Source organism: Myotis myotis, unplaced genomic scaffold (genome assembly GCF_014108235.1).
Source record: "Myotis myotis isolate mMyoMyo1 unplaced genomic scaffold, mMyoMyo1.p scaffold_m19_p_11, whole genome shotgun sequence".
Classification (NCBI taxonomy): Eukaryota; Metazoa; Chordata; class Mammalia; order Chiroptera; family Vespertilionidae; genus Myotis; species Myotis myotis.
This window is the reverse complement of record NW_023416315.1, coordinates 15,419,577-15,443,706: the sequence shown is the minus strand read 5'-3', so window position 1 is coordinate 15,443,706 and position 24,130 is coordinate 15,419,577. Positions and strand designations below refer to the sequence as shown.

The window sequence follows — 24,130 nt, the reverse complement described above, 5'->3', positions numbered from 1 at the left end:
GGGGAAGGTCAAGGGGAGGAAAAAAATAAAAGGAGACATATGTAATACTCTTTGTAATACTTTAAGCAATAAAACAAAATTAAAAAAAAAAAGACCTAGTAAGCTCCAACACACGAAGTAGACAGGAGAACTTCGAGCACAGCTGCTCTGGGTGGATCGAGGCTTTATTTCCTGGACCTTTATTCCAGAATCGCCACTGCCCCTCGGAAGGTCACGAGCTCGGTTCCCTAAGGCTGCTGTAACCAACTACCACACACTGGTGGCTTCATACAACAGAAACCTGTTCCCTCACAGTTCTGACGTCTAGACGTGTGAGATCACAGCGTTGGCAGGGCCATCCTCCTGCAGGCACAGCAGGGTGTCCTTGTTTCTTCCTAGCTTCTGGCGGTCGCTGGCTTTCCTTGGCTTGTAGCTACTTCGCTCCAACCCTTGCCTCTGTCTTCATGTGGTCTTCATTCCTTCTGGGCATGTGTGAATCTCCCTCTCCTGTCTCTTATAAAAACACTGGTCACTGGACTTAGGACCTACCCTCTTCCAGGGTGACCCCATCTTAGCTAATGACATCTGCAAAGATCCTATTTCCAAATAAAATCACATTCTGGGTTCTGATTACTAGTAGACATGAATTTGGGGGGGATATTATTCAACCCAGTTCAGTGACCTAACTCCTCTGAGTCTGTTTCATCAGAAGAATGAGGCTCTATGATGAGATGATCTCTCAAGGCTTCTGCCATACCTAGAAGCTTATAATTACTATTGTGATTCATGACCAAGTGGTTAAAACTAGACCCCCGACTGTACTGCCATTGTGTAATTGTTAGTGTTGAGTTTAAAGGGTTTACTTTTCCACATCAACGTGATTAAATTATTTTCAACTATAAATCCTAACAGGATATTATCTGTAATTTTTTAGAAGTTCTATCTAATTGGATCCTACACATCATAGAGATGCTAGATTCTTACATAAGTGGAGACAGACTTTTATCTGAAAGGTACACTTGCATTCTTGTCTATATAGTAGAGAAAACAGGAGCTACTCAAAAAGGCCATATAATGCCTTTTCCAATATGTGGGGAGTTATTTATTTACTAGCTCATTTAACACTTATTGTTAAGCACCTACTCAGCGACAGTCATACCTTACTAATTCCATAGAATATTGTCCAGGAATATTTTAAAGGCAGGTGTTCACATCTCAGTGTGGAATAAACCTTGCAAAGAATTTAAGTGCAATTACCATGAACCTCACTTTCTCCTAGGAAGTCATGCCATTGTAGTATAATATATATTGAGAATTTTTAAATGTTAAATGCATTTATACTTGCAAAGACTAGAAAACAATTCCATAAGAAACACAGGCTGTTGCCAACATGGAAACCTGGGGAAAACATCAGGCAGGTGAGTATGGATTTTTAATTCAATTTCATAGACAAACACTGCATGGTTATTCTCATGGGCAAGACATCCTAACCCTCAAACTGGAAAGATGTAGCACAGGAGAAAAAAAAGAAGTTTTAAGAAAACTATATGCCAGTGAAACTATATCCTATATAATAAAAGCATAATATGCAAATCGACCGAACAGCGGAATGACTGGTCAGTGGGGGGTGGGGCCAGCGAGCAGGAGGCACCAGGCCAGCCACGGTGCATGCCAGCGGGCAGAAGGAGGGGACGGCGATGGGGGTGGGGTGCGGTGACCAGCAACAGCGGAGGGGTGATGGGGGGGACAGGGTCAGCCACTCACCGCCTGTGCCTCCCCTGATCAGCCCTCCAGTTGCCTCCCACATAGGGAGGCCAGACAGCGCGCTGTCAGACATCCCCTGAGGCTCCCAGACTGTGAGAGGGTGCAGGCCGGGCTGAGGGACCCCCCCACCCCCAGGGCATGAATTTTTGTGCACCGGTTTCTAGTATAAGTATAAAGTATGAGGCTACTCGATGCTCTTATTCAATGTGTATCAGTACCTGCTAGGTGCCAGGGGGAATTTTAATCTTTGGAAGGAAAAACATCTAGGGGTCCATGAACAACTAATAAGGTGAGCAAGGGGACTGGAAGCCCATGTCACGAAAGAAATGAATGGATGTAACAAAGAGGACGAAAGATGAGAGAGGAACCTTGCACCCTAGTGGGAAGCAGAATTACAAATGCAAGGACGCCTGCTCTGCCTCTAAGTGGTTGGAATGAGCCCTGCTGGAATATGATTCCAGTTAAGGAACTCAGAGGCAGCTGCAAGAAGAGTCTTCCTAGAGTCTGAGACTCGTCAAGCCTCCTGTCCACTCCTCGCACCTCCTGGCTCGGGCGCAAATGAATGATACTCCTGCAAGGGACCAGGGATGGTTCTTGGGATGGGGAGCTGAGCTGCTGACAATAATCTGAAGCACGAGGAGCACAGCAAAATATTCTCGTTCTCATGTGACCTCACGTGCTAGAACCAGGATCTCTGAGAGGGGAAATCAGCAGATTCCAGCTTTATCTAAGAAAAGACCTCTAGGCTAGTCCCTTCTGACATAAAGATTCTCTGATTTTTAGATGTTGTAACCCTCTGCTCTCCAAAACAAGCAAGTTCCAACAGAAACAAATTTGCAATGTTCGTGGTGAGAAATAAATATATTCCTTAATTCCCTGTGGTGTTAGGTTGGTATTGGGATATCAGCACCTGTCTTGCAAATGGAGAAGGATCTCCACATAGGGAGAAGCAGCAAGGAAGGACTAAAATAGAGCGGGCTGGCTGGGAAGGGTTCCTCTCCGCTGACTATGAGAGAGCATCGGGTGTGTTACTGAGGGGATACTGACGGGGTGGAGGAGCCTGTTGGAAGAGATGAACTTTGAACTCCTTCTAGTAAGGGTACTCTTCCTGGCTTGCAAACGGCTGCCTTCTTGCTGTCTCCTCACAAGGCAGAGAGGAAGCTCTTTTGTCTATTCTTAGCAATCATCTTGCTCTAAGGCAGCGGTTCTCAACCTGTGGGTCGCGACCCCTTTGGAGGTCGAACGACCCTTTCACAGGGATCGCCTAAGACCATCAGAAAACACATATATAATTACATATTGTTTTTGTGATTAATCACTATGCTTTAATTATGTGCAATTTGTAACAATGAAATTGGGGGTCACCACAACATGAGGAACTGTATTAAAGGGTCGCAGCATTAGGAAGGTTGAGAACCACTGCTCTAAGGGCACTGGTCCCATCGGGGAGGCTTCACCCTCATGACCTCATCCAATCCTAATTACTTCCCCAAGACCCCACCTCCTAATGCCATCTCATTGAGGGTTAGGGTTTCAACACACGAATTTGGTGTAGGCACAAACATTGGGTCTGTAACACACAGTTATACAGAGCTGCGATTCACACTCTAGTTTTCTACATTTAGGATTTGTTTCCCTACACAATTTCCACAGAAACTTTACCCTACTCTAGAATGATAGATTGTTCCAGCCTAGAATAGAATGAGTTTATTTACTTATAAAACACCTTTCAGCATAAGATTCAGTCCTCAGCATATAAACACTATTTGGAACATTTTTCCAAATGCTCATAATTATTAGACAATTTCCATAAACTACTTGACAGGTGATGATGATTTCCTTCACTTTTGCTGACAAATTCCCCTAAGAAATATTCATGTGAAAATTCTGCAAACACCCATATACTTGAAGGCTAAATGTGTTCAAAAGTAAACCTCAGTTGTATAATGAAGCCATTCTCCTCATTCAAAATGAAACCTTGACCGGTCAAAAGTTTCCTGTTCCTTGTTTAAACCAATCATTCCTTTTTATATAACATCTCGTGTCAAAAAAAAGTATAACAACACTTTCACTTCCAAACAGTTAGGGAACGTTTTAACCATATCCCACTTGGATAGAATTCCAAAGAGTAAAATACTTAACAAGTGAACGACCCAAGTCCATGGCTAACCTGCATGTTCTTTCAACGTTTTAAATACTGATACACCACCTGGACTATTCTTAGCAATTATCTTGCTTTGCCTACCCAAAGTAGGACATTCCTTAGACATTAATTTTAATTTTAATGTGGTACTATTTCTAATGCTTACAATGGTAGATATTCTAAAATTTACCTAATGTGAGCATTTTCTCATGCATATAGAATTTTAAGGCAAAAAAAACCCAACAATTAATTAATTAATGTCCAAGTTTTTCACTCTGTATTCTTCTTCTGTCTTTTCCCAATTTACACTTGTTCTTCACTATCTGACACAACAGCCACCAGCTACATGTGGCTATTGAGCACTTGAAATGTGACTGGTATGACTGAGGAACCAAAAATTTTAATTTAATTTAAATTTAAAATCTGAAGCTTGATTTGGTTATTGGAAAACATTTAATTACACGTGGAGCAATCTGGGTGTGTGAATACTTTTTCAGATGTGACATGAGAGCTAAATGCAATCTGTATCTATATTTGTATATCTGACATATCTGTATATCTGATTAAGTATATCTGATGAAAATTTAGCGTTAGAATTGAAGTGTTGTAAAAGCATAAATTAAAAACTTGATGTCAAATACAGTGTGAAATAAAGAATATAAAATATCTCATTGGCAATTTTTGTGTATTGGTTAAGTGTAGAAATGATAATAATCTAGATATATTGGATTAAATAAAATGTATTATTAAAATTTAAAAAATAAAATAAACTTATTCTCAAAGGAAACATATAATACCTAGAATATAATATCCTAAAAAAACATTGTAGTATGTTTCCAAATGCCATTAAAAGTCAAAATATTGTTTTGTACATAAATTCCATATGTATCCAGCATTCAAACATCAAATCCCAGGGATATATAGAGCAATATTTCTATGTGTTACTTAGAATTTAAACAATTTTAAAATATTTTGTAAGAAAGAAAATGATTATGTGGTCAAATAGATTTGGGAAATCCTGATCAAAACAAAGTAAAACATTATGAAACATTTAAGCATCTAGAGAAAGAATTTAATAACAAACACATATCCATTAATCAAATTTAACAAATATTACCCTTTTAGAAACTAAATTTAAGAACTTTTTCTGTAGGGCCTTCTTTTAACCCCAGGAAGACAATGACATTAACCATTTACTGTAGACCTAGTTTTTGTTTTGGCATCTATATTGTTTTGTGTTTGTTTGATTGTTTTGGTTAATCTTCACTGAAGGGTATTTTTCCATTGATGTTAGAGAGAATGAAAGGGAGGGGGAGAGACACAGAGAGAGAAACATCGATGTGAGAGAGACACATCGCTTGGTTGCCTCCTGCTGAAGCATCCATCTTATATAAAAACTGCTGTTTGACATTTTAACCCTGCTATTTTGGCTCCTGTAATGCTTGCTGGCTTAAATAATAAGGAAAATAAGACTACTCCCATTTCAGAGCGGCCATTAAACCTCCCCCAGACGAAGTTATCAGTGCTGGCACCTGGCCACGCCTTTGATTGAGGTCTCAAAGCCCCAGCACATAGGGGTTCTTTAAGAACTTGCAAAGGGAACCAGAACAGAACCCCATATATGGGAGACAAAGAGAATAAAAAAATATAAATACAGAAAACTTCCTGTGTGACTTCGCCCAGAATTCTAGAGACATTTTTCTCTGGGCCCGCATGTAATCATAATAATAAATTTAACTCCATCTCTCTAAGCGTTGCTTGGTTCTTCTCTGATTTTCTGTAACACTGCATGCACCCCGACCAGGGTCTGGGATCAAGCCTGCAAGTGAGGTATGTGCCCTTGACTGGAATGAAACCCAGGATCCTTTAGTCTGAGGAACGACTCTCTATCCACCTAGCCAAACCGGCTAGAGCTGTATTTTTTAAATGAAAAGCCTCCATTCTTCCAGCTTCTAAGATGCCAAATTACCCATCCTGGTGTTTCCCTGATCACCCTGGTGTTTCTCTTCTTCGTCCATTTGTCCTTGTATTAGTCCAAAGAAACAGAAACAAAAGGAGATATACAGACATAGATTTATAGATTTATATGTATTTACCATATATATGTAATATATGGTTTGGGGTTCTTTTTGGTTTTGGGGGTGTTTTTACTATAAAGAATTGGCTCCCCATATTATGAAGGCTGAGCAGTCCAAATTCTGCAGCTGGAGACCCAAGAGAGCCAATTGTATTGTTCAAATGTGAGTCCAGGGCCTGAGAACCAGAAAAGGCAAAGGTAGAAATTCCAGGCTCATCTGAGTCAGAAGACAGCAGATGATGAGATGTCCCAGCTCAAAGGCAGTCAGGTATAGGGAGAATTCCTTCTTACTCAGCCTTTTTCAGTGGACTGAATGATGCCTGTCCATTAAGGAGGGTCATCTGCTTTACTCAGTCTACTAATTCAAATTTAAGGTAGTAAAAGGCAACTCAGCCTGGCTAGAGCCAAGAATTCCTGAGGGGAAATGGTAGACAATGAAGCTGAAGTGAGGAAATAGAACATAAAGGGCCCTATGGGCCATGTTAAAGCCGATGGGGATCAAAGAAAGATTTTAAGCAGCAAAGTGACATGAATAAATGTGACTTTTGAAACATAAAGATAGCCCTGGGTAAGCAAATGAAAAATGAGTCAAGGTCAAGAGTTGATGTTGAAAGGCTCAAGGAAGTAGCTTTAATAACAATCTCACTGATAGATGATGAGTGCCAGAGGGAATGTAGAAGAGAAAGTAAGAGAGATTACACGTTTAAAAAAATGTAGTCAAAGATTATTTCCAATTTCTAGCTAGGTCAGTGAAGTTGATGATAATACTACTCATTTAGAAACAGGATAGAGGAGAGACAGTTAGAGGAAGGAAATGATGAGTTCTACTTTGGAAATGATGGATTGGCCTGTGCCTTTGGAACACTCAGGTAGAGACTGTTTAAAGCATTTTCTGGGCCTCTCAGTAGTTGGAGATAGAGTCAAGAAGTCTGACAACACATATAGGGATAAAAAATAGAGTATTAATTCAAGAGAGGAGGAGGGTTGAGAAATGTCTTACAGTAATAGGGTGAGTAGAATACATTTATAGACCTGAGGGAATAAATCAATAGAAAGAAAGAAATTAGAGATGGTGGGGCCAGGGAAGGCACAGGGAAGGGGGAAGGGGTAACAGCTCTCTCCTAATTAACTTTATATTGTAGTGCAATAAAGGAGAGTTGTCTTCCGAACATAAAGCACAGACTTTTGAGTTAATTGGTAAATGCTTCCATGCAGATCACAAGCCATCTAGAAGAGATGGTAAACGGCTAAATTGAATTAGGCTCAACCAACCATTTCAATGGAACATTGTATGGTATGGAAAGAAAAACACTTGGCAAGACAGGACCCATGAGTCAGGAATAAGTGGTGAGTGGTGTGAGTCATGCATTTAAGATCAATAAAGAAGCTGGCTCTGCTCCTGAGGTTATTAGTTCTGAGTTCCCCACCCCCTAGTCACCCAGACTTAACGCTATGCTGTGGGCCTCTTCATTCGCCCTTTCATTTCAGGCTGCTAGTTCCAGAATTCAGCTTCGGTTCTCGCACGAGTCTTCCTTTTCATTCCCATGGTGTAACCCAACTGCTCCTTCTTAGAGAAGACTCCGTCTGCCTTCAGACTTTACCTAAACTCCCTCCCCCAACCCAAACAAGGCAGGGGGAGGAGAGGGAAGACAGGTGAAGGGTAAAGAAAACAGCTTTGTAAGTCAGCCATCATGTCACTGCCCACTTGATGAAGCCCAACTCCTGAGTGGACACTCAAGGCCTCAACGATTTAGCCCCATCCCATCATTTGTTTTATATCTTCTACTCCCAACGTAAATTCCCCATTCTAGCCAAACTGACCCACTCAACTGCCCTGAAGTATTTCTCCCATTTTCTTGGCTTTATTTTTCTTTCAATTCTTTCAACAAATATTCAGCAGAGAGAAGCCTTCCCTGACAGCCCTGTCTAGTGCACCCCAGCCTCTTTTTTTAAAAAATGAGATATGATTGACATTTAACATCATATTAGTTAAATATGGTGTACAATATAGTGATTTCATCTTTGTATATATTGCAAAATGATCACCACAATAAGTCTAGTTAACATCCATAGTCATACACAGTTGCAAGTATTTTTTCTTTTGATGAGAACTTTTAAGGTCTACTCCCTTAGCGACTTTCCAACATACAATACAGTATTATTAACTATCGTCACTATGCTGTATATTACATCCCCATGACATCACCATGCTGTATATTACATCCCCATGACTTATTTATTTTATAACCAGAAGTTTTTACTTTTGACTCCCTTTACCAATTTCACCCACCCGCCACCTCTAGCAACTACCTACCTATTCTCTGTGCATCTATGAGTTGGGTTTTTGGTTTTAGTTTTTGTTTATATCACACAATATTGGTCCTTCTCTGACTTATTTTACTTAGCATAATGCCCTCAAGACCCATTCATATTATCACCAATGGCAAGATTTCATTCTTTATATGGCAGAATAATATTCCATTGTGTGTATATAGCACATCTTCTTTATCTCTTCAGCTATCAGAGGACATTTAGGTTGCTTCCAAATCTTGGCTATTGTAGCTGCAGTAGACATCAGGGCACATATATCTTTTTGTGTTAATGTTTTAATTTCCTTCAGATTACTACCCACAAGTGGAATTTCTGGATCATATGATAGTTCTATTTTTAATTTTTTGAAGAACTTCCATAATGTTTTCCATAGTGGCTACACCAATTTACATTCTCACCAATAATGCATAGGGTCTTCCTTTTTTCACATCCTCACCAACACTTTTTTGCTGTCTTTTTGGCACTATCCATTCTGACAGGTGTGGATATTGTAGCTTTGATTCGCATTTCCCTGCTGATTAGTGATGTTGAGCATCTTTTCTTGTGTCTGTTGGTGATCTGTGTGTCTTCTTTGGACAAATGTCTATTGAGATCTTCTGCCCATTTTTAAGTTGGTTTGTTTTAGATTTTTTACTATTGAGTTGTAAGAGTTCTTTGTATATTTTGGATATTAACCCCTTATCAGATATATGATTTGAAAATATTTTCTCCCATTTGGTAGGTAGCCCTTCATTTTTTTATGATTTCCTTTGCTGTGCAGAAGTTTGATCTAGTCCCACTTGTCTAGTTTTTAGTTTGATCTAGTCCCACTTGTTTGCCTTTAATTTGCATAATACTTTTATTAAGCATATCAATATCTTATTAAAAGAAATTAAAAGAAAAAATAAGAAGCACATTTTCCATGGGATAGCCAAGAAATTTAATTAGTACAAAATATTTCTTTGTTGAGCAAGGAACCACTTATTTTTGCTTTTTTTGCCTTTTTGTTTGCTGTTCCTTTTGGTAAAGGTGTTCATCCTTTAACCCAATTTATTTTCTACATAGCATTAATTCTTCATGACATGTTCTTGTGTGTTTATTTACTTATTTACTATCTGATTTCTCACACTAACATATAAGAACAAGGCTATTTGTCTAATCCACTGCTATTTCCCCAATGCCTGAAACATCGCTTTGTACATTATAGGCATCCAATATAATGGTTAAATAAATGAAATAAAATCTTGATTGAGTGCTTGCTTGTGCCAATCTCTTAGGTGCCGAGGATCAATAAGTAATTAAAACAAATGTAATTCCTAAAATCTCAAAACATATAATTTAGAAGGGCAGACAAAAAAACAAAAGTGTTGCTAAAAATCAATAGCTATTTACAATGAGAAGTGCTATGAAGGAAAAGAGCCAGGCATTATAGCAGGCATTCATTTTAGATTGGGTAGTTAAGAGAGGTCACTTTGATGGGTGGCATTTAAGCTGAGATGTAAAGAACGAGAAAGACCTAGTCAAGCTAACAGTGGGATGGAAAAGCGTTACAAGCAGGGACAAGAATATGAGCAAAGCGCTCCAGGATTTTTTGCATTCACTCCTGACATTTTCCTCTGCTGGGATGCTAGTTTCCAGCCAAGATTTAGAGATGTTTAAAGCTAGAATAATCATAGAGGCCATCTAACCCGCCCTCCTCTCATTTACAGAAGAAACTACAAGTACGTTCTCTTTGTTAGGGATTTTCAAAGTCTTTAAACCAGCGGTTCTCAACCTGTGTGTCGGGACCCCTTTGGGGGTCGAACGACCCTTTCACAGGGGTCGCCTAAGACCATCGGAAAACACATATATAATTACATATTGTTTTTGTGATTAATCACTAGGCTTTAATTATGTTCCATTTGTAACAATGAAAATACATCCTGCAGATCAGATATTTACATTACGATTCATAACAGTAGCAAAATTACAGTTATGAAGTAGCAACGAAAATAATGTTATGGTTGGGGGGTCACCACCACATGAGGAACTGCATTAAAGGGTCGCGGCATTAGGAAGGTTGAGAACCACTGCTTTAAACGGAGATTGAGAGAAGCTAGATGTCCTGTGGGAAGTCAGCAAGCCAGCGGGGCTAAGTTCAGAAGCCAGTCTTCATGACTTCCCATCAGTGGCTTCATCATTCAGTCATCTAATTCAACATGCTAATAACAGTGATTTCTACTGAGAAATTACCACATGCCGGGCATTGTTCTAAGCACTTCATGTATATGAATACATTTAATCCTCACAATCGCAAATGCAAGAGATATCATCATTATCCCATTACAAATCAGACAGTTTAGAAACAACGAGATTGAGCAACAGGCCTGAAGTCCCACAGCTGGTGACAGAGTCAGCCACCCTGACTCCAGAGCGCACTGTCTCTGTCCGTGTGCCTCTTTCTGTGATACAGTTTTTCATCCTACAAGTGGATGTATCATTTCACAAGGGTGGTTCTTGCTAAAATTAATGTAGCATCTTGTACAATTTACACGTCATTAAAATGTGACAGCAAGATCATTTATAAACTACTTCATTTAGATAGAATTCCTGATTACTGACATGATGAAGGCAAGGTCTATGGGCAGAGCAATCCTCTACCAAAAATAAACCGATGCTAAAGCAATTTTCAGATATTTTGCTTCATCTGCTTTTTCACCCATTCCACAGGCCAAGCCAGCACACACACAGTTGCCTCATAGGCAATGTGGTTTGGAACCCTCCCTATCTGTAGCTCACACCGTACACACCGGTGAAACCTGGAACCGCTCTCTGCTTTGTTGAATTGAGGTCAGACTGACCCCTGAGGTTATCAAAACATGGATTCAAAAACTCATTGAGAATACTCTTTTGTTTAGCAGTTCTAAGTAATTTAATCCAAAAGATCTGAACCATCTGGTTCTTCTCCTACAACATGGGTTGAGTTTTAATAGCTATCCAGGGTTTTGAATTTTTTTTTCCCCAAGGAAGATGAGTCATCAACACTATAAAATCTGAAGGTGATTTTATAACTTTTTGCAAGTCCACATGCTATATATGTTTTACAAACACACAAAAGTTGTAGTTTAAAATGAAAGCCTTGCCGAAACCGGTTTGGCTCAGTGGATAGAGCGTCGGCTTGCAGACTGAAAGGTCCCAGGTTCGATTCCAGTCAAGGGCATGTACCTGGGTTGCGGGCACATCCCCAGTGGGAGATGTGCAGGAGGCAGCTGATCAATGTTTCTCTCTCATCAATGTTTCTAACTCTCTATCTCTCTCTCCCTTCCTCTCTGTAAAAAATCAATAAAATATATTTTTTTAAAAAAATAATAAAATAAAATAAAATGAAAGCCCTAAGACGCTGCTTATATTTTTAAACTAATCAAGCAACTTTACATTTTAAGACAACTACATTACTTAACAACATTAGTTAGACTTTCCAAATTCATCAACATAAGGCTTTCTCTGTATGCCTTGTCAAATTACACACATACGAAAAAAAAAAACAACACAAAAAACTTGCTTTTTCATGGAAAATGTTCTTTGCCAACCCTCCCACAAGCTCTGAGTTTGACTGATAGTGTATGAGCCCTAGCATCTGCTAACTAAACAGCCTTTCCTCATCACTAAGTGATATTAAGAAAAATTATTATAAAACAGAACCTGACTTGTTTTCATGAGTTGATGTAACTGGATCAAAAAGCAAGCCTACAGTTTAAATGTGTTTTCCAAGTTCAAATTGTATCCCATTCCAGATTGCTGTTTTTAATTATTTCTTCAAAACATCAGGCAACCTAAATGTACAAATTTCCATTTATTTTAAAAACTAATACTTCCAAATTTTTAAATAAAATTAAATCCAACTCACATTATATTTTTCTGCTTTTACACCTTTGTTTCTCAATTCCCTGAGAATTAGTTGACCAGAGAAGCCACCAAACTAAATCCTATTTTAAAACTTTGATTTAAAAATTAACTTTGCAAATCTATTGCAAAAATAAGCTTAACAAAATCAACTGTTCAGGGCATGAGTGTTAGAATCATTGATTTCTAGTTTTACACTATTCTATAAATACACTCTTTTATTACCTATGCATTTTTTAAAGTATGTTTTTATTTATTTCAGAGAGAACAGAGAGGAGAGGGAGAGAGAGAGAGAGAGAGAGAGAGAGAGAGAGAGAGAGAGAGAGAGAGAGAGAGAGAGAGAGAGAGAGAGAGAGACTGAGAGAGAAACATCAATAGTCTGCTTCCTGCACACCCCTAGCAGGAATCAAGCCCACAACCCAGGCATGTGCCCTGACCAGGAATCAATCCAGCAACTTCTTGGCTTATGGGTTGATGCTCAACTGCTGAGCCACACCAGCTGAGCTACCTATGCATTTTTAATGGACATTACCAATTTATTATGTTGAGAAAAATTTAAGAATATCTCCAAAAGTAATGCTGTGCTTTAATATCATATCAAAATTCAGTCATTTTAAAAAGAAACACAATTACTCATATTTGTGTAAGGGTAGTACAATTAAACAGATATATAGTGGTTTTTTAATTATTGTTTTTGTCTTAAGAGTAAAATATTCATTCATATATATATATATTGCATTTCCTTAGAATTCTCCAGAAGAAAAACAAAATGATATAGAGGCTATAATTCTAGCCAACGATGTAGGGAAACCAGGTTCTGGTTGCAGAGTTATAGTTATGTGACTTTGGGGATGTCATTTAATTTCTGAGATCCTCAGCTGTTCCTCCTGAAAAAGGCAAAAACTTAACACAAAAGTCTTGTTCTTTTCTAGCGCCTGTTTGAGCACTCTGGCAGACTCTGTAAGTCTTATATCCCCAAGGGCCTCTACATCATTCCACATGGAAGTGGAGGGGGGAAACCCGGCTGGAAGAAGGGACCGGAAGCAGGATCGTAACCCATGACATGATATTGAGGCACGATAGCAAGAAGCTAGGAAAATTCCTGGGCGAGTGGAATGAGAAAACTGAGACAAGAAAATTAAGGCCAAACAATTTAACCAGTTTACGGCCAGCTAGTGAATCGCAAGGCCTTATCTTCCCTAACCAAGGACACTTGAGAGCAAGTGGTTTATACCTCTCCTCTCTGCCTAAAGATTAAAGAGCTTAAATCACCCTGGTCAGGGAAGTAGAGAACAGAGACCCAATTCATGCCATTTGTGGCCACTAAACCCAAGGATGGATGAAGTCAGGGGAACGAATAACAAAACCCAATTACAGACAGACAGACCCAAGATAAAAGCAAAGCAGTGAAGCTGACCGGAGGATGATCCCAAACTCCCTCATACACTCATTTTGAGGCACTGGCATATTTAAAACGCACCTAGAAAGCTGATGAATATTCTGCTGAAGCCCTCCCCTAAGATTCTGGCCCCCAGAAGAGAGATTAAAAACCCCTCAAGACAAATGATGCTGGGCAGGCTCTCTCTGGAGCACACCCATGCCTGTTCTCAGGCATGAACTTTTTTTTTTAATCATTCAAGAGAAAAGTCCACAGGGTCATCCTTTTTTTTTTTTTTTTTAATATATTTTATTGATTTTTTACAGAGAGGAAGGGAGAGGGATAGAGAGTTAGAAACATCAATGAGAGAGAAACATCGATCAGCTGCCTCCTGCACACCCCCTACTGGGTATATGCCCGCAACCAAGATACATGCCCTTGACTGGAATCGAACCTGGGACCCTTGAGCCCGCAGGCCGACGCTCTCCACTGAGCCAAACCAGTTAGGGCCACAGGGTCATCCTTTAATAAGAGCAGAGCTTGTGCAACAGAGCAGAGGAGCACAGACTTTTGGGTCAGATGAGCCAGGCTTTAAATAAATGCACTTCACAGTCGACATGTCAGTTTGGGCAAGTAATGTTCCAAATGGAAATAGATAGAGTATATCCTATCGTATTGGGCTTTTCTTACTGCTGCTGTAACAAGTTTCCACAAATTTAGTGGCTTAACACACAAGTTTATCTTGCAGTCCTGGAGGTCAGAAGTCTGAGCAGATCTCAATGAGCTGAAATGATGTTGTCGGGGCCGCATTCCTTCTGGAAGCTCTAAAAAGAATCCACTTCTTGTCCTTTTCCAGCTTCTAGAAACTGTCAGGCATGACATTTTTACTTTCTTCTAACCTCTAAAGATCCCCACAAGACTTGCCACCAGGGGGCAGCAGGCAGTGGCAGCTCATCCTGGGCAAACCCCCTGATCCTGTCTCCACAGCCCCCCTTTTCTCTGATTTTCCGGTGACCTAACAGCATGGCTCACTTCTTCCCTGCAATCTTTCTAGGGAACAAAGCAGAGGACCACCTAGGCCAGGGGTGGGCAAACTTTTTGACTCGAGGGCCACAATGGGTTCTTAAACTGGACCGGAGGGCCGGAACAAAAGCATGGATGGAGTGTTTGTGTGAACTAATATAAATTCAAAGTAAACATCATTACATAAAAGGGTACAGTCTTTTTTTTTTTTTTAGTTTTATTCATTTCATTATGTTTTTTGATATCTTTATGGGCTCAGAACGCTCGCATCCCTGTTGCGTCTGCACACACTCCACCTCCACCTCCAATTATGGCATCAGCTGATGTCAGTCACAATAAGGCTCGTGATTGGAGGAAGCCTGTTTGATGAGGTGTGGGCAGTTATGCACCCCCCATTCCTCGCCGCCCAGCTCCCTCCTCGGCTGATTGCCATGTACCTAAAATCTGTTGCACCTTAAATGGCAATATATGTTTGAAGGAGAAATGAAAAACATTGTTTTCATTCTTATTTCCTACAGCTTTAATTTCTTCATTTTTTATTGTCATATTTATCTGATAGCTTCCAAATGTATGTATAGCCTCCATAAAATGAGATAGCCAACAGCTAATTATAAAAAATATTTCCTCAAAATATGGCTTCCATCATTCATGTAAGGTTCATAAAACCACTCTTTGAACAAACATTGTGAAAATAACTAGTTAAGACATAAATTCATACAAACCTGCAATATTGCTCTTTCTGGTAACTGTGTAAGGTCACATTCAGTAATTTTAGCTGCAAAATAGTCTGCAGGCCGAATGTATTCAGCAGAAACGATTTCTTCAACAGCACCTCTGCTTCTAATCCTGTTTCTCCATTTTTTCAATTGAACTTCATGTTTTAACAACTGCCATGAAAACAATTTAGAAATTCCATGAAATTGTTGTAAGGGTTAAATGAGATGATATAAATAAAGTACAAAGCTTGACACAATGATAGCACCTATCAAACATTATCACCATCAGTACATAAATTATCATTATCCAGGCATTTTTAATATTCTCTGAACCACCAAAGCATTATAGATCATTTCCATTAGTTGTCATACAACATTGGCACAGACAGCCACCTTGAACATATGGTCCAGCCGGCCTTTGTGGTTCAGTGGTTAAGCATCCACCCATGCGCCAAGAAGGTCACTGGTTTGATTACCGGTCAGGTTACACGCTTGGGTTGCAGGCTCGATCCCAGCAGGGGCTGTGCAGGAGGCAGTGGATCAGTGATGTGTCTCTCTCATCTATGTTGCTCTCTCTCCCTTTCCCTTTCTCTCTCTCTAAAATCAATAAAAATACTTTTTTCCAAAAGATGTGGCCCAACATCCTCTTTTATAAACAAGGAAGCTGAAACCCAGAGTGTCAAATTTCTAAAAACAATAGGACCTGTATTTGCAGCATAAAGGGAGGGAGGTAGCACAGAAATAAAAAGGAGAGTCAGAAATAAAGAATTTGGGGATTTGCCTGACTTATCATTACAGAAATTCCCAATTTTAACTTTCCAAACAGTCCTGAAAACTGCATAATAAAGGGAAAAGCCTTTAGGGTAAATAAGTGTTCGACCTCTTCACACACACACACACACACATACACACACACACACACACACACACACACACACACACTTTTGTGTTAATATATGTACTTATCAGAGCCTAAGTAAGAGTATGCGTTGGAAAGCGAGCACACGGAAATGTTCTCTCATTCTCCTCCCAGCACACACCCGCCATCCTCACTCCACCTAGGTGCAGGCAGGATGCTTGTGAGGGCAAGGAATCACACAGCTAAAAGAAAACGTCTTATTAACTAAAAGAAAACGTCTTATTAACTAAAAGAAAACGTCTTATTAACCTAATTAACTGCACTATAATCCACAGCCACATTAAGGATAATGCTATTATTTTATATATAATAGGCATTATTATATCGTAACTAGAGGCCGGGTGCACAACATTCGTGCACTCAAGGTTCCCTCAACCCGGCCTGCGCCCTCCCGCAGTCCAGGAGCCCTTGGGGCCTAAACCGGAATTCGACATCCTTAGCACTGCCCCAAGAGGTGGGAGAGGCTCCTGCCTCCGCTGCTGCGCTCTCCAGCAGCGAGCCAGGCTCAGGGCTTCTGGCTGAGCGGCTCCCCTTGTGGGAGCGCACTGACCACCAGGGGGCAGCTCCTGCATTGAGCGTCTGCCCCCTGGTGGTCAGTGTGCGTCATAGTGACCGGTCTTCTGCCGTTCGGTCAATTTGCATTATTAGCTTTTTATTATATAGGATATATATCTACTGTGTGCAAAACTTTGTGCTCAGTGTATGGCGATGCATAAGAGAACAATCCTGTCTGCTCTTAGGAAAGTTCAGTTTCTGGGGAGTAGACAGGGGCTGATTGGTCTTGTACAGTTACCTACTTCCCTATTAGACAAGCAATGGTCAGACTAGGGGGCCTGGGGTCAAAACTCTATCTTAGGACCCCAAGTGGTGGAAAACACTGAATGAGCAGACTTAAAACAGTGGTACCCGCGGTGTAACTGTTTAACTGGCAAGGTTGAAAATGTAGCCCACACAAGGCAAATGCTAGAGGATATCCTGCAACCAATTCAATGCCAGGAGGTGATAAACTTCTAGGGAGCGGGAACTATGCCGCAGACATCTCATCCCACCACAGACGCTAGCACCGTCAGGTGAGTAATCCATCTTTTCAGGCTCTCTCTTTGTAAGTGTGCAGGAGCATCAGTCTCTACATCTGAAGCAGTTTGGGGTGGGAGGCATCGATCCTGCCTTCCTCAGGGGCAAGCACAAAACAGAAGGTTTAATCCCTTCCAATTTTCCTTTTTTTTTATCTCTGCTTTTCATTTCAAAGGATATTAATAAAATATTACCTACTAAACAATGTAACTACAAACATTTTCAGCATGTTTCTGTCTAACCTCAGGAAATACTGTGACTATTCTAAAATCCTATATAATAAAAGGCTAATATGCAAATCGACCAGTGGAACAACCAGTCGCTATGACGCGCACTGACCACCAGGGGGCAGATGCTCAACGCAGGAGCTGCCCCCTGGTGATCAGTGTGCTCCCACAGGGGGAGCACTGCTCAGCCAGAAGCCTGGCTCATGACTGGCAAGCACAGTGGCGGTGGCGGGAGCCTCTCCTGCCTCTATGGCAGCACTAAGGACCCCTCAGGGGATGCCTAGGCTGAGGGGACCCCCCTTGCCCCTCAGTGCACGAATGCCGTGCACCAGGCCTCTAGTATTAAATAATAATATATTAATAACTTAAGCTCCCTAGAGATATTTTTAAAGTTGGAGTAGTTTGCTTCGGTCCTCTATTTTGATTGCTTTAATTGCTAGTGGGTGTCCAGTTAAGAATGATCATTTAAGCTTAGCAATTCAGCCATTTAAAAGTAATTTAATATTAAGATTATAATTTATTACACCCTAGCCGATTTGGCTCAGTGGACAGAGCATCGGCCTGCGGACTGAAGGGTCCCAGGTTCGATTCTGGTCAAGAGCACGTGCTCAGGTTGTGGGCTTGATCCCCAGTAGGGGGCATGCAGGAGGCAGCCAATCAGTGATTCTCTCTCATCATTGATATTTCCATCTCTCTCTCTTCCTCTCCCTTCCTCTCTGAAAGCAATAAAAATATTAAAAAATAATAATAAATAACCTTAGCAATTCAGCCATTTAAAAGTAATTTAATGTTAAGATTATAATTTATTAAATTGAATGATGAAAAAGAATAAATAGCAATCTAATCTTATCTAGAAAAATAAATCTATTCCATTTTTATCACTTATTTCTCTATTGTAATCATATCAAATAGTTTCTCTTCCATGTTACATATCTATATCTATTTAAATACATGTTTAAACAAAATTCTTAGTGTCTTTACCAATAAGTTTAGACAAAATATTTAAAAAAATTTCTTGATGTTTATAGTTGAAATGAAACAACAGAATTTATTAGGAAATATTTTGGATAGCTGAAGTGAAATTTAAGTTATTACGTTAAAAGAACAAAGACCTACATCAAAAGCACATAATAGTCAAGATTTTAGTATTTTTCACACATAGCATTATTACCCAAGGCAACATCAATATAACAGCAAAATTTAGTTTCTAAAAAATTTAAGTTTCTAGTATACCATACCAGCTCTTCTTCTCTCTTTTTACTTTGATATATTGCTTTATCCCTCCATTTATGTAGTATTATTATTAGCTTCTTATTGTGGAATATCTGTTGTATCCGCAATAGCACATCTAAAGAAAATTTATTAGATTACTGTATATAGCTAAAACTGTTTCCAAAAAAGTATTTAATATTCTATCATGTTTATAATATGAACTAATGTTGTATCTAATAGTTTTTGTTTGGTTTTAATTACATCTGAAATTAATTATTTTTTATGCAGTAGATAGTACTCCTGAGACTTTATTAAACTTTAAATATCACCTTTCCCTTAGAAATTAAGATGTAATAGATGTAAATAAAATGTCAATATGTATATACACAAATATGATAATTTATTTTTTAAACAAATGTGTTCTTTATAAAACCAGAACTTCTGCATGGCCAGCACGGCTCAGTGGTTGAGCATCGACCTATGAAGCAGGAGGTCACAGTTGGATTCCGGTCAGGGCACATGCCTGGGTTGTGGCTCAGGCCCCAGTAGGGGGCGTGCAGGAGGCAACCGATCAATGATTCCCTCTCAGCATTGATGTTTCTATCTCTTTCTCCTTCTCCCTTCCTCTCTCTAAAATTAATAAAATTATTTTTTTAAAAAGAACTTCCAAATTTATTCATAGAAATACAATCATGAAGTAGTATTTTTTTTTAATATATTTTTATTGATTTCAGGGAGGAAGGGAGAGGAAAAGATAGAAACATCAATGATGAGAGAGAATCATTGATTGGCTGCCTCCTGCACACCCCCTACTGGGGATCGAGCCCGCAACCTGGGCACGTGCCCTTGAACAGAATCAAACCTGGGACCCTTCAGTCTGCAGGCCAACACTCTATCCACTGAGCCAAACTGACTAGGGCATGAAGTAGTATTTTGATTTAGTGAAATGCCCTATGATTAAATAGACTGATATATATATTTGAGCTAGGGGTTCAAAGTTCAGGGGGCCAGGAAGGAGGATGACTGAGGCAGGCCTGGGGACTCCGCTCACAGAGGGCAGTGGCTGTTTTAGAGCCCATTCCCCTGGTGTTAAAACCTTCAGAGGCTCTACTGTGACAGCAGCCCTCCAGGGGGCATGATTCTTGTGATTTGCAGCAGCCACAAACAAGCAGTCTCTGGGGAGCGGGACAAAATCTAAGAGGCTACAGTTCTCTATCCCTGCTCTTAAGATTACATACATGCACTGTCCTCTCATTACAACCATCAAGGATTTAAGCAGAAGAAATTTATTTTTCTTTAGGTTTCCTCATGTATCCATTAAATGCAGTATCTATAAAGAATGCAGAGCTCTCTACAAAAGATAGTCAATTTTGAAACCTATCTATAATATACCAGCTCTTTGTTATGTAAAGGAAGGTCATAGTAGGTCCCTATTTACATTTATATTTATATTTATATTTATATTTATATTTATATTTATATTTATATTTATATTTATATTTATATATGTGTGTACATCACAAAAATACATATAGAATTTTATTTAAAATATGCCTTGAGACAAATCTTATTAAATACTTTAAATTAGTGGCTTTATGTTTCATGACAATTCTTTAGACATAAAAATAATAAATTATCAATAGAGACAGACTTCTAGATAGAGAGCAGGCTGACAGCTCCGGGGGGCTGCAGGGTGGAAGGATTGAGCAAAAAAGAAAAACAAAGAGAAAGAACTTGTGAACATGGACAACAGTGTGGTGATTGTGGGGGGGAGGGGAGGGGGAGGAAGGTACAGGGAGAATAAATGGTGATGGAAAAAATAAAATATATTTTTAATAATAATAATAATGAATTCTTTAGTATAAATTATGCTTAACTATTATTTTTTTATTCTTTGAATACGGGGATATAGAAAATAATTGCTACTGTGTAAGGATTTACCTTTAATTTGTTCTTTTAGACTTTTCACATAAGAGTGCCAGGGATAAAATACGTATTTTTGAAGTTTTAAATTGTCATATTTAATTGCTATTTCCATTTTTTTAGCTATAATGTCTTCTTCCCTTATGCGAGGAATTGCTATGTCTTTCCAACTGCTATAGGAAGAAAATAGAGAAAATAATATTTTAATGTTATGGCAATATATTACTAAATAAATTGAGAGGGAGAAAAAGTAATACCTCCTCAAAAACCACAGCACAGAAATAAATTATTTTTATTGCTTTAGTTCTAGACGGTCCTTGCATTTTCTTTGAGCTTGCACTTCCCTTGTCTACATTTCTGAAGCCCAGAAAACTCTTAAATCCAAACGTTTTTTTCATAACCTATATAGAGGCAAAACTAGACCTGGTCTAGGGTAATTTTGCATCAAAATCTCTCTGCATCTGACACATGGCTGGTCAACGTCTTTCTTCATTTCACAGTTAGAGTATATATCTATCTGACTATAGAAATACTAATATATTCAAATATGTTTTGTTCCAATGTGCTGCCCCAGACACCACTAAAATGTTATATAATAACCATGGTCTATACAGAGATTACCTGTCTAAATTATCTCTTAAAGGAATCTCAATTCCAAAACACATCTGGCTCCAAGGGTTCCAGATAAGAGAATTATGGACCTCTATTTTCAATTTTGGAGTTTTACTTAAAAACTAGAGGCCCGATGCACAAAATTCTTGCAAGGGGCTCGGCCCCTGCCACCACGGCGGCCACCTCCGCCTCGGCCCTCGCAGCCCCGGCTTCATCCGGAAGGTCGTCTGGAAGGACATCCGGTCTAATTAGCACATTATGCTTTTATTATTATAGATGAAAAAGACAAAGTGATACCTTGAAGAAATAAAGAACATATTTTAAGTAACTATAACTAGAGATAAAATCAGCACATCTGGCCAAAAGTGAGCTTTTCTCCATATGGAGACTATCAAGAATAAGAACACAAAGAGGAAGAAATAGTATATAAAAACTCACGTTCGTACCTGAAGTGGCTCTTTACTAAATGTCCAGTGTAAAAAGTGCATGCTTTTATCATCAAGTCTGGAGTCATCTAAAATAAATAAATAAACAAACAAACAAATAAATAAAACAAATATTAGAAATAAACGCGGGCCACCTCTGGGAGGTCCCCAGGAAAATGCGAGCAATGGTTGCATCTGGGGAGCATAACCCGGCAGGGAGAAGGGGAACCAACTGGAAGAATTCTTTGCCATTTACATATTTTGGAATTTTATTGTGTATGCCTATTGCCTATTTTTTTTTTAATTTTATTGTTGAAAGTATTACATAAGTCCTCTTCTTCACCCATTTACCTCTTCCAACCGGCTCCCACCCCCATCCCAAGGCCCTCACCACCTTTGTCTGTGTCCACGGGTTATGCATTTATGCATATGAGTTCATTGGTTGATCTCTTTCCACATTTTAAAAGATAAAGTCACAGCTTTAAAATTTCCCATTATATTGCACTTACTTTAAAGCATTAAGGTAAGTACTATGGCATTATTATTAGCAGCTATATTGACAGGATTATAAAGCTGTGACTCTGCTGGTCACTCTGTCACTATTAAACTGGGTGATTTTGCCTTCTCAGGAGTATAAAATGAGATTTTTCTTTTTAAAAAAGCATACAGCCATAACTGGTTTGGCTCAGTGGATAGAGCGTCAGCCTGTGGACTGAAGGGTCCCGGGTTCAATTCCGGTCAAGGGCATGTACCTTGGTTGTGGGCACATCCCCAGTAGGGGGTGTGGGGGAGGCAGCTGATCGATGTTTCTCTCTCATTGATGTTTCTAACTCTCTATCCCTCTCCCTTCCTCGCTGTAAAAAATCAATCAAATATATTTTAAATAAATAAATAAAGCATACAGAAATTACCAAGCAGAAATAGAACACCGTGTATATTAAAAGTGTACACTGAAAAAGATGCAAATTTATCACTTGCAACTATTTATAATAATACACATTAATATGTGGGAAAGGCTAAGGATGATTGAAATCATCTGTACCTCCTGTCCATTCTTTAACACATTGACACGCTTATTATATGTACATGGCTACTGTAAAGTGCTTAATGCTGTATGTTTTCTCCAATGCTATTGCCACCCTCTTTATCATACAAGTACACAAACAGGTGGTCGTATCTATTTGGTGTAGAGATGTTTGGTTCATATCTGTTGCAACTTCCCAGAATTCTGAATTCTACTTTTCTAAGGCAACCCTTTTTCACCTTTGCACATTGCTGTACATCTTTGTTAATAGATACAGCAAACAAATGTTATTCATGAATTTATTTCGGGCATACAACAAAAACCCTCGGGCCCCCTGATAGTCTGCTTCATGTTCAGTGCCATTTGGAAATCAGAGAATCATTGATCAGCTGCCTCCTGCACACTCCCCACTGGGGATCGAGCCCACAACCCAGGCATGTGCCCTTGACCGGAATCAAACCTGGGATCCTTCAGTCCACAGGCCGATGCTCTATCCACTGAGCCAAACCAGCTAGGGCCAAATTACTCCTTTCTTAAAATTAAATCTTTATTGTTGAAAGTATTACATGTGTCCTCATTTTCCCCCATTGATCCCTTCTAGCCCGCCCCCACCTCCTCCCCACCCCAGGCCTTTATCAACCTATTGTCTGTGCCCATGGGTTATGCATATATGCATACAAGTCCTTTGGTTGATCTCTTCCCACCCATCCACCCACTTCCAACTTCCCTCTGAGATTCCACAGTCTGTTCCATGCTTCTATGTCTCTGGATCTATTTTGTTCATCAGTTTATTTTGTTCATTACATTCCACACATGAGTGAGATATGTGATACTTGTCTTTCTCTGACTGGCTTATTTCACTTAGCATAATACTCTCCAGGTCCCTCCATGCTGTCTCAGAGGGTAAGAGATCCTTCTTTTTTACTGCTGCCTAGTATTCCATGGTGTAAGTGTACCACAGCTTTTTTATCCACTCATCTACTGATGGGCACGTGGGCTGTTTCCAGATCTTAGCTATTGTAAATTGCGCTGCTATGAACATAGGGATGCATACATTCTTTCTGATTAGCGTTTTGGGTCTTTCAGTATATATTCCTAGAAATGGCAACACTGGGTCAAACAGCAATTCCATATTTAATTTTTTGAGGAAACTCCATACTGTTTTCCATAATGGATGCACCAGTCTGCATTCCCACCAGCAGTGCACTAGGGTTCCCTTTTCCCCATATTCTCACAGCACTTGTCACTTGTTGATGGCAGCCATTCTGACAGGTGTGAGGTGATACCTCACTGTCGGTTTAATTTGCATCTCTCTGATGATCAGTGACTTGCAAATTATTCTTGTGATGAGGGATAATGTAAACCACTGAAGTCATCTTTACTAAATTCTGCTAAACTCTGATGTTGGGGTACGATGTAGGGGGAGGAATCCAGATCAGTAA

The 24,130-nt window shown here is 39.4% G+C and overlaps 1 protein-coding gene across 3 annotated transcripts in view; it reads right to left on the bottom strand.

The window, feature by feature from the left end:
- FBXL13 (F-box and leucine rich repeat protein 13) overlaps positions 1-21,753 on the bottom strand; it is a 133,619-nt gene extending 111,866 nt beyond the window's left edge. For all 3 annotated transcript variants that reach the window (XM_036327617.1, XM_036327619.1, XM_036327618.1), the window contains exons 1-4: positions 21,686-21,753; positions 20,646-20,800; positions 18,731-18,840; positions 15,279-15,443 (exon numbers count right to left, since the gene is read on the bottom strand). In XM_036327617.1, the coding sequence (XP_036183510.1) occupies positions 15,279-15,443; positions 18,731-18,840; positions 20,646-20,800; positions 21,686-21,753 (498 nt within the window). The remainder of the gene's footprint in view (positions 1-15,278; positions 15,444-18,730; positions 18,841-20,645; positions 20,801-21,685) is intronic.
- Positions 21,754-24,130: the final 2,377 nt, after the last annotated feature.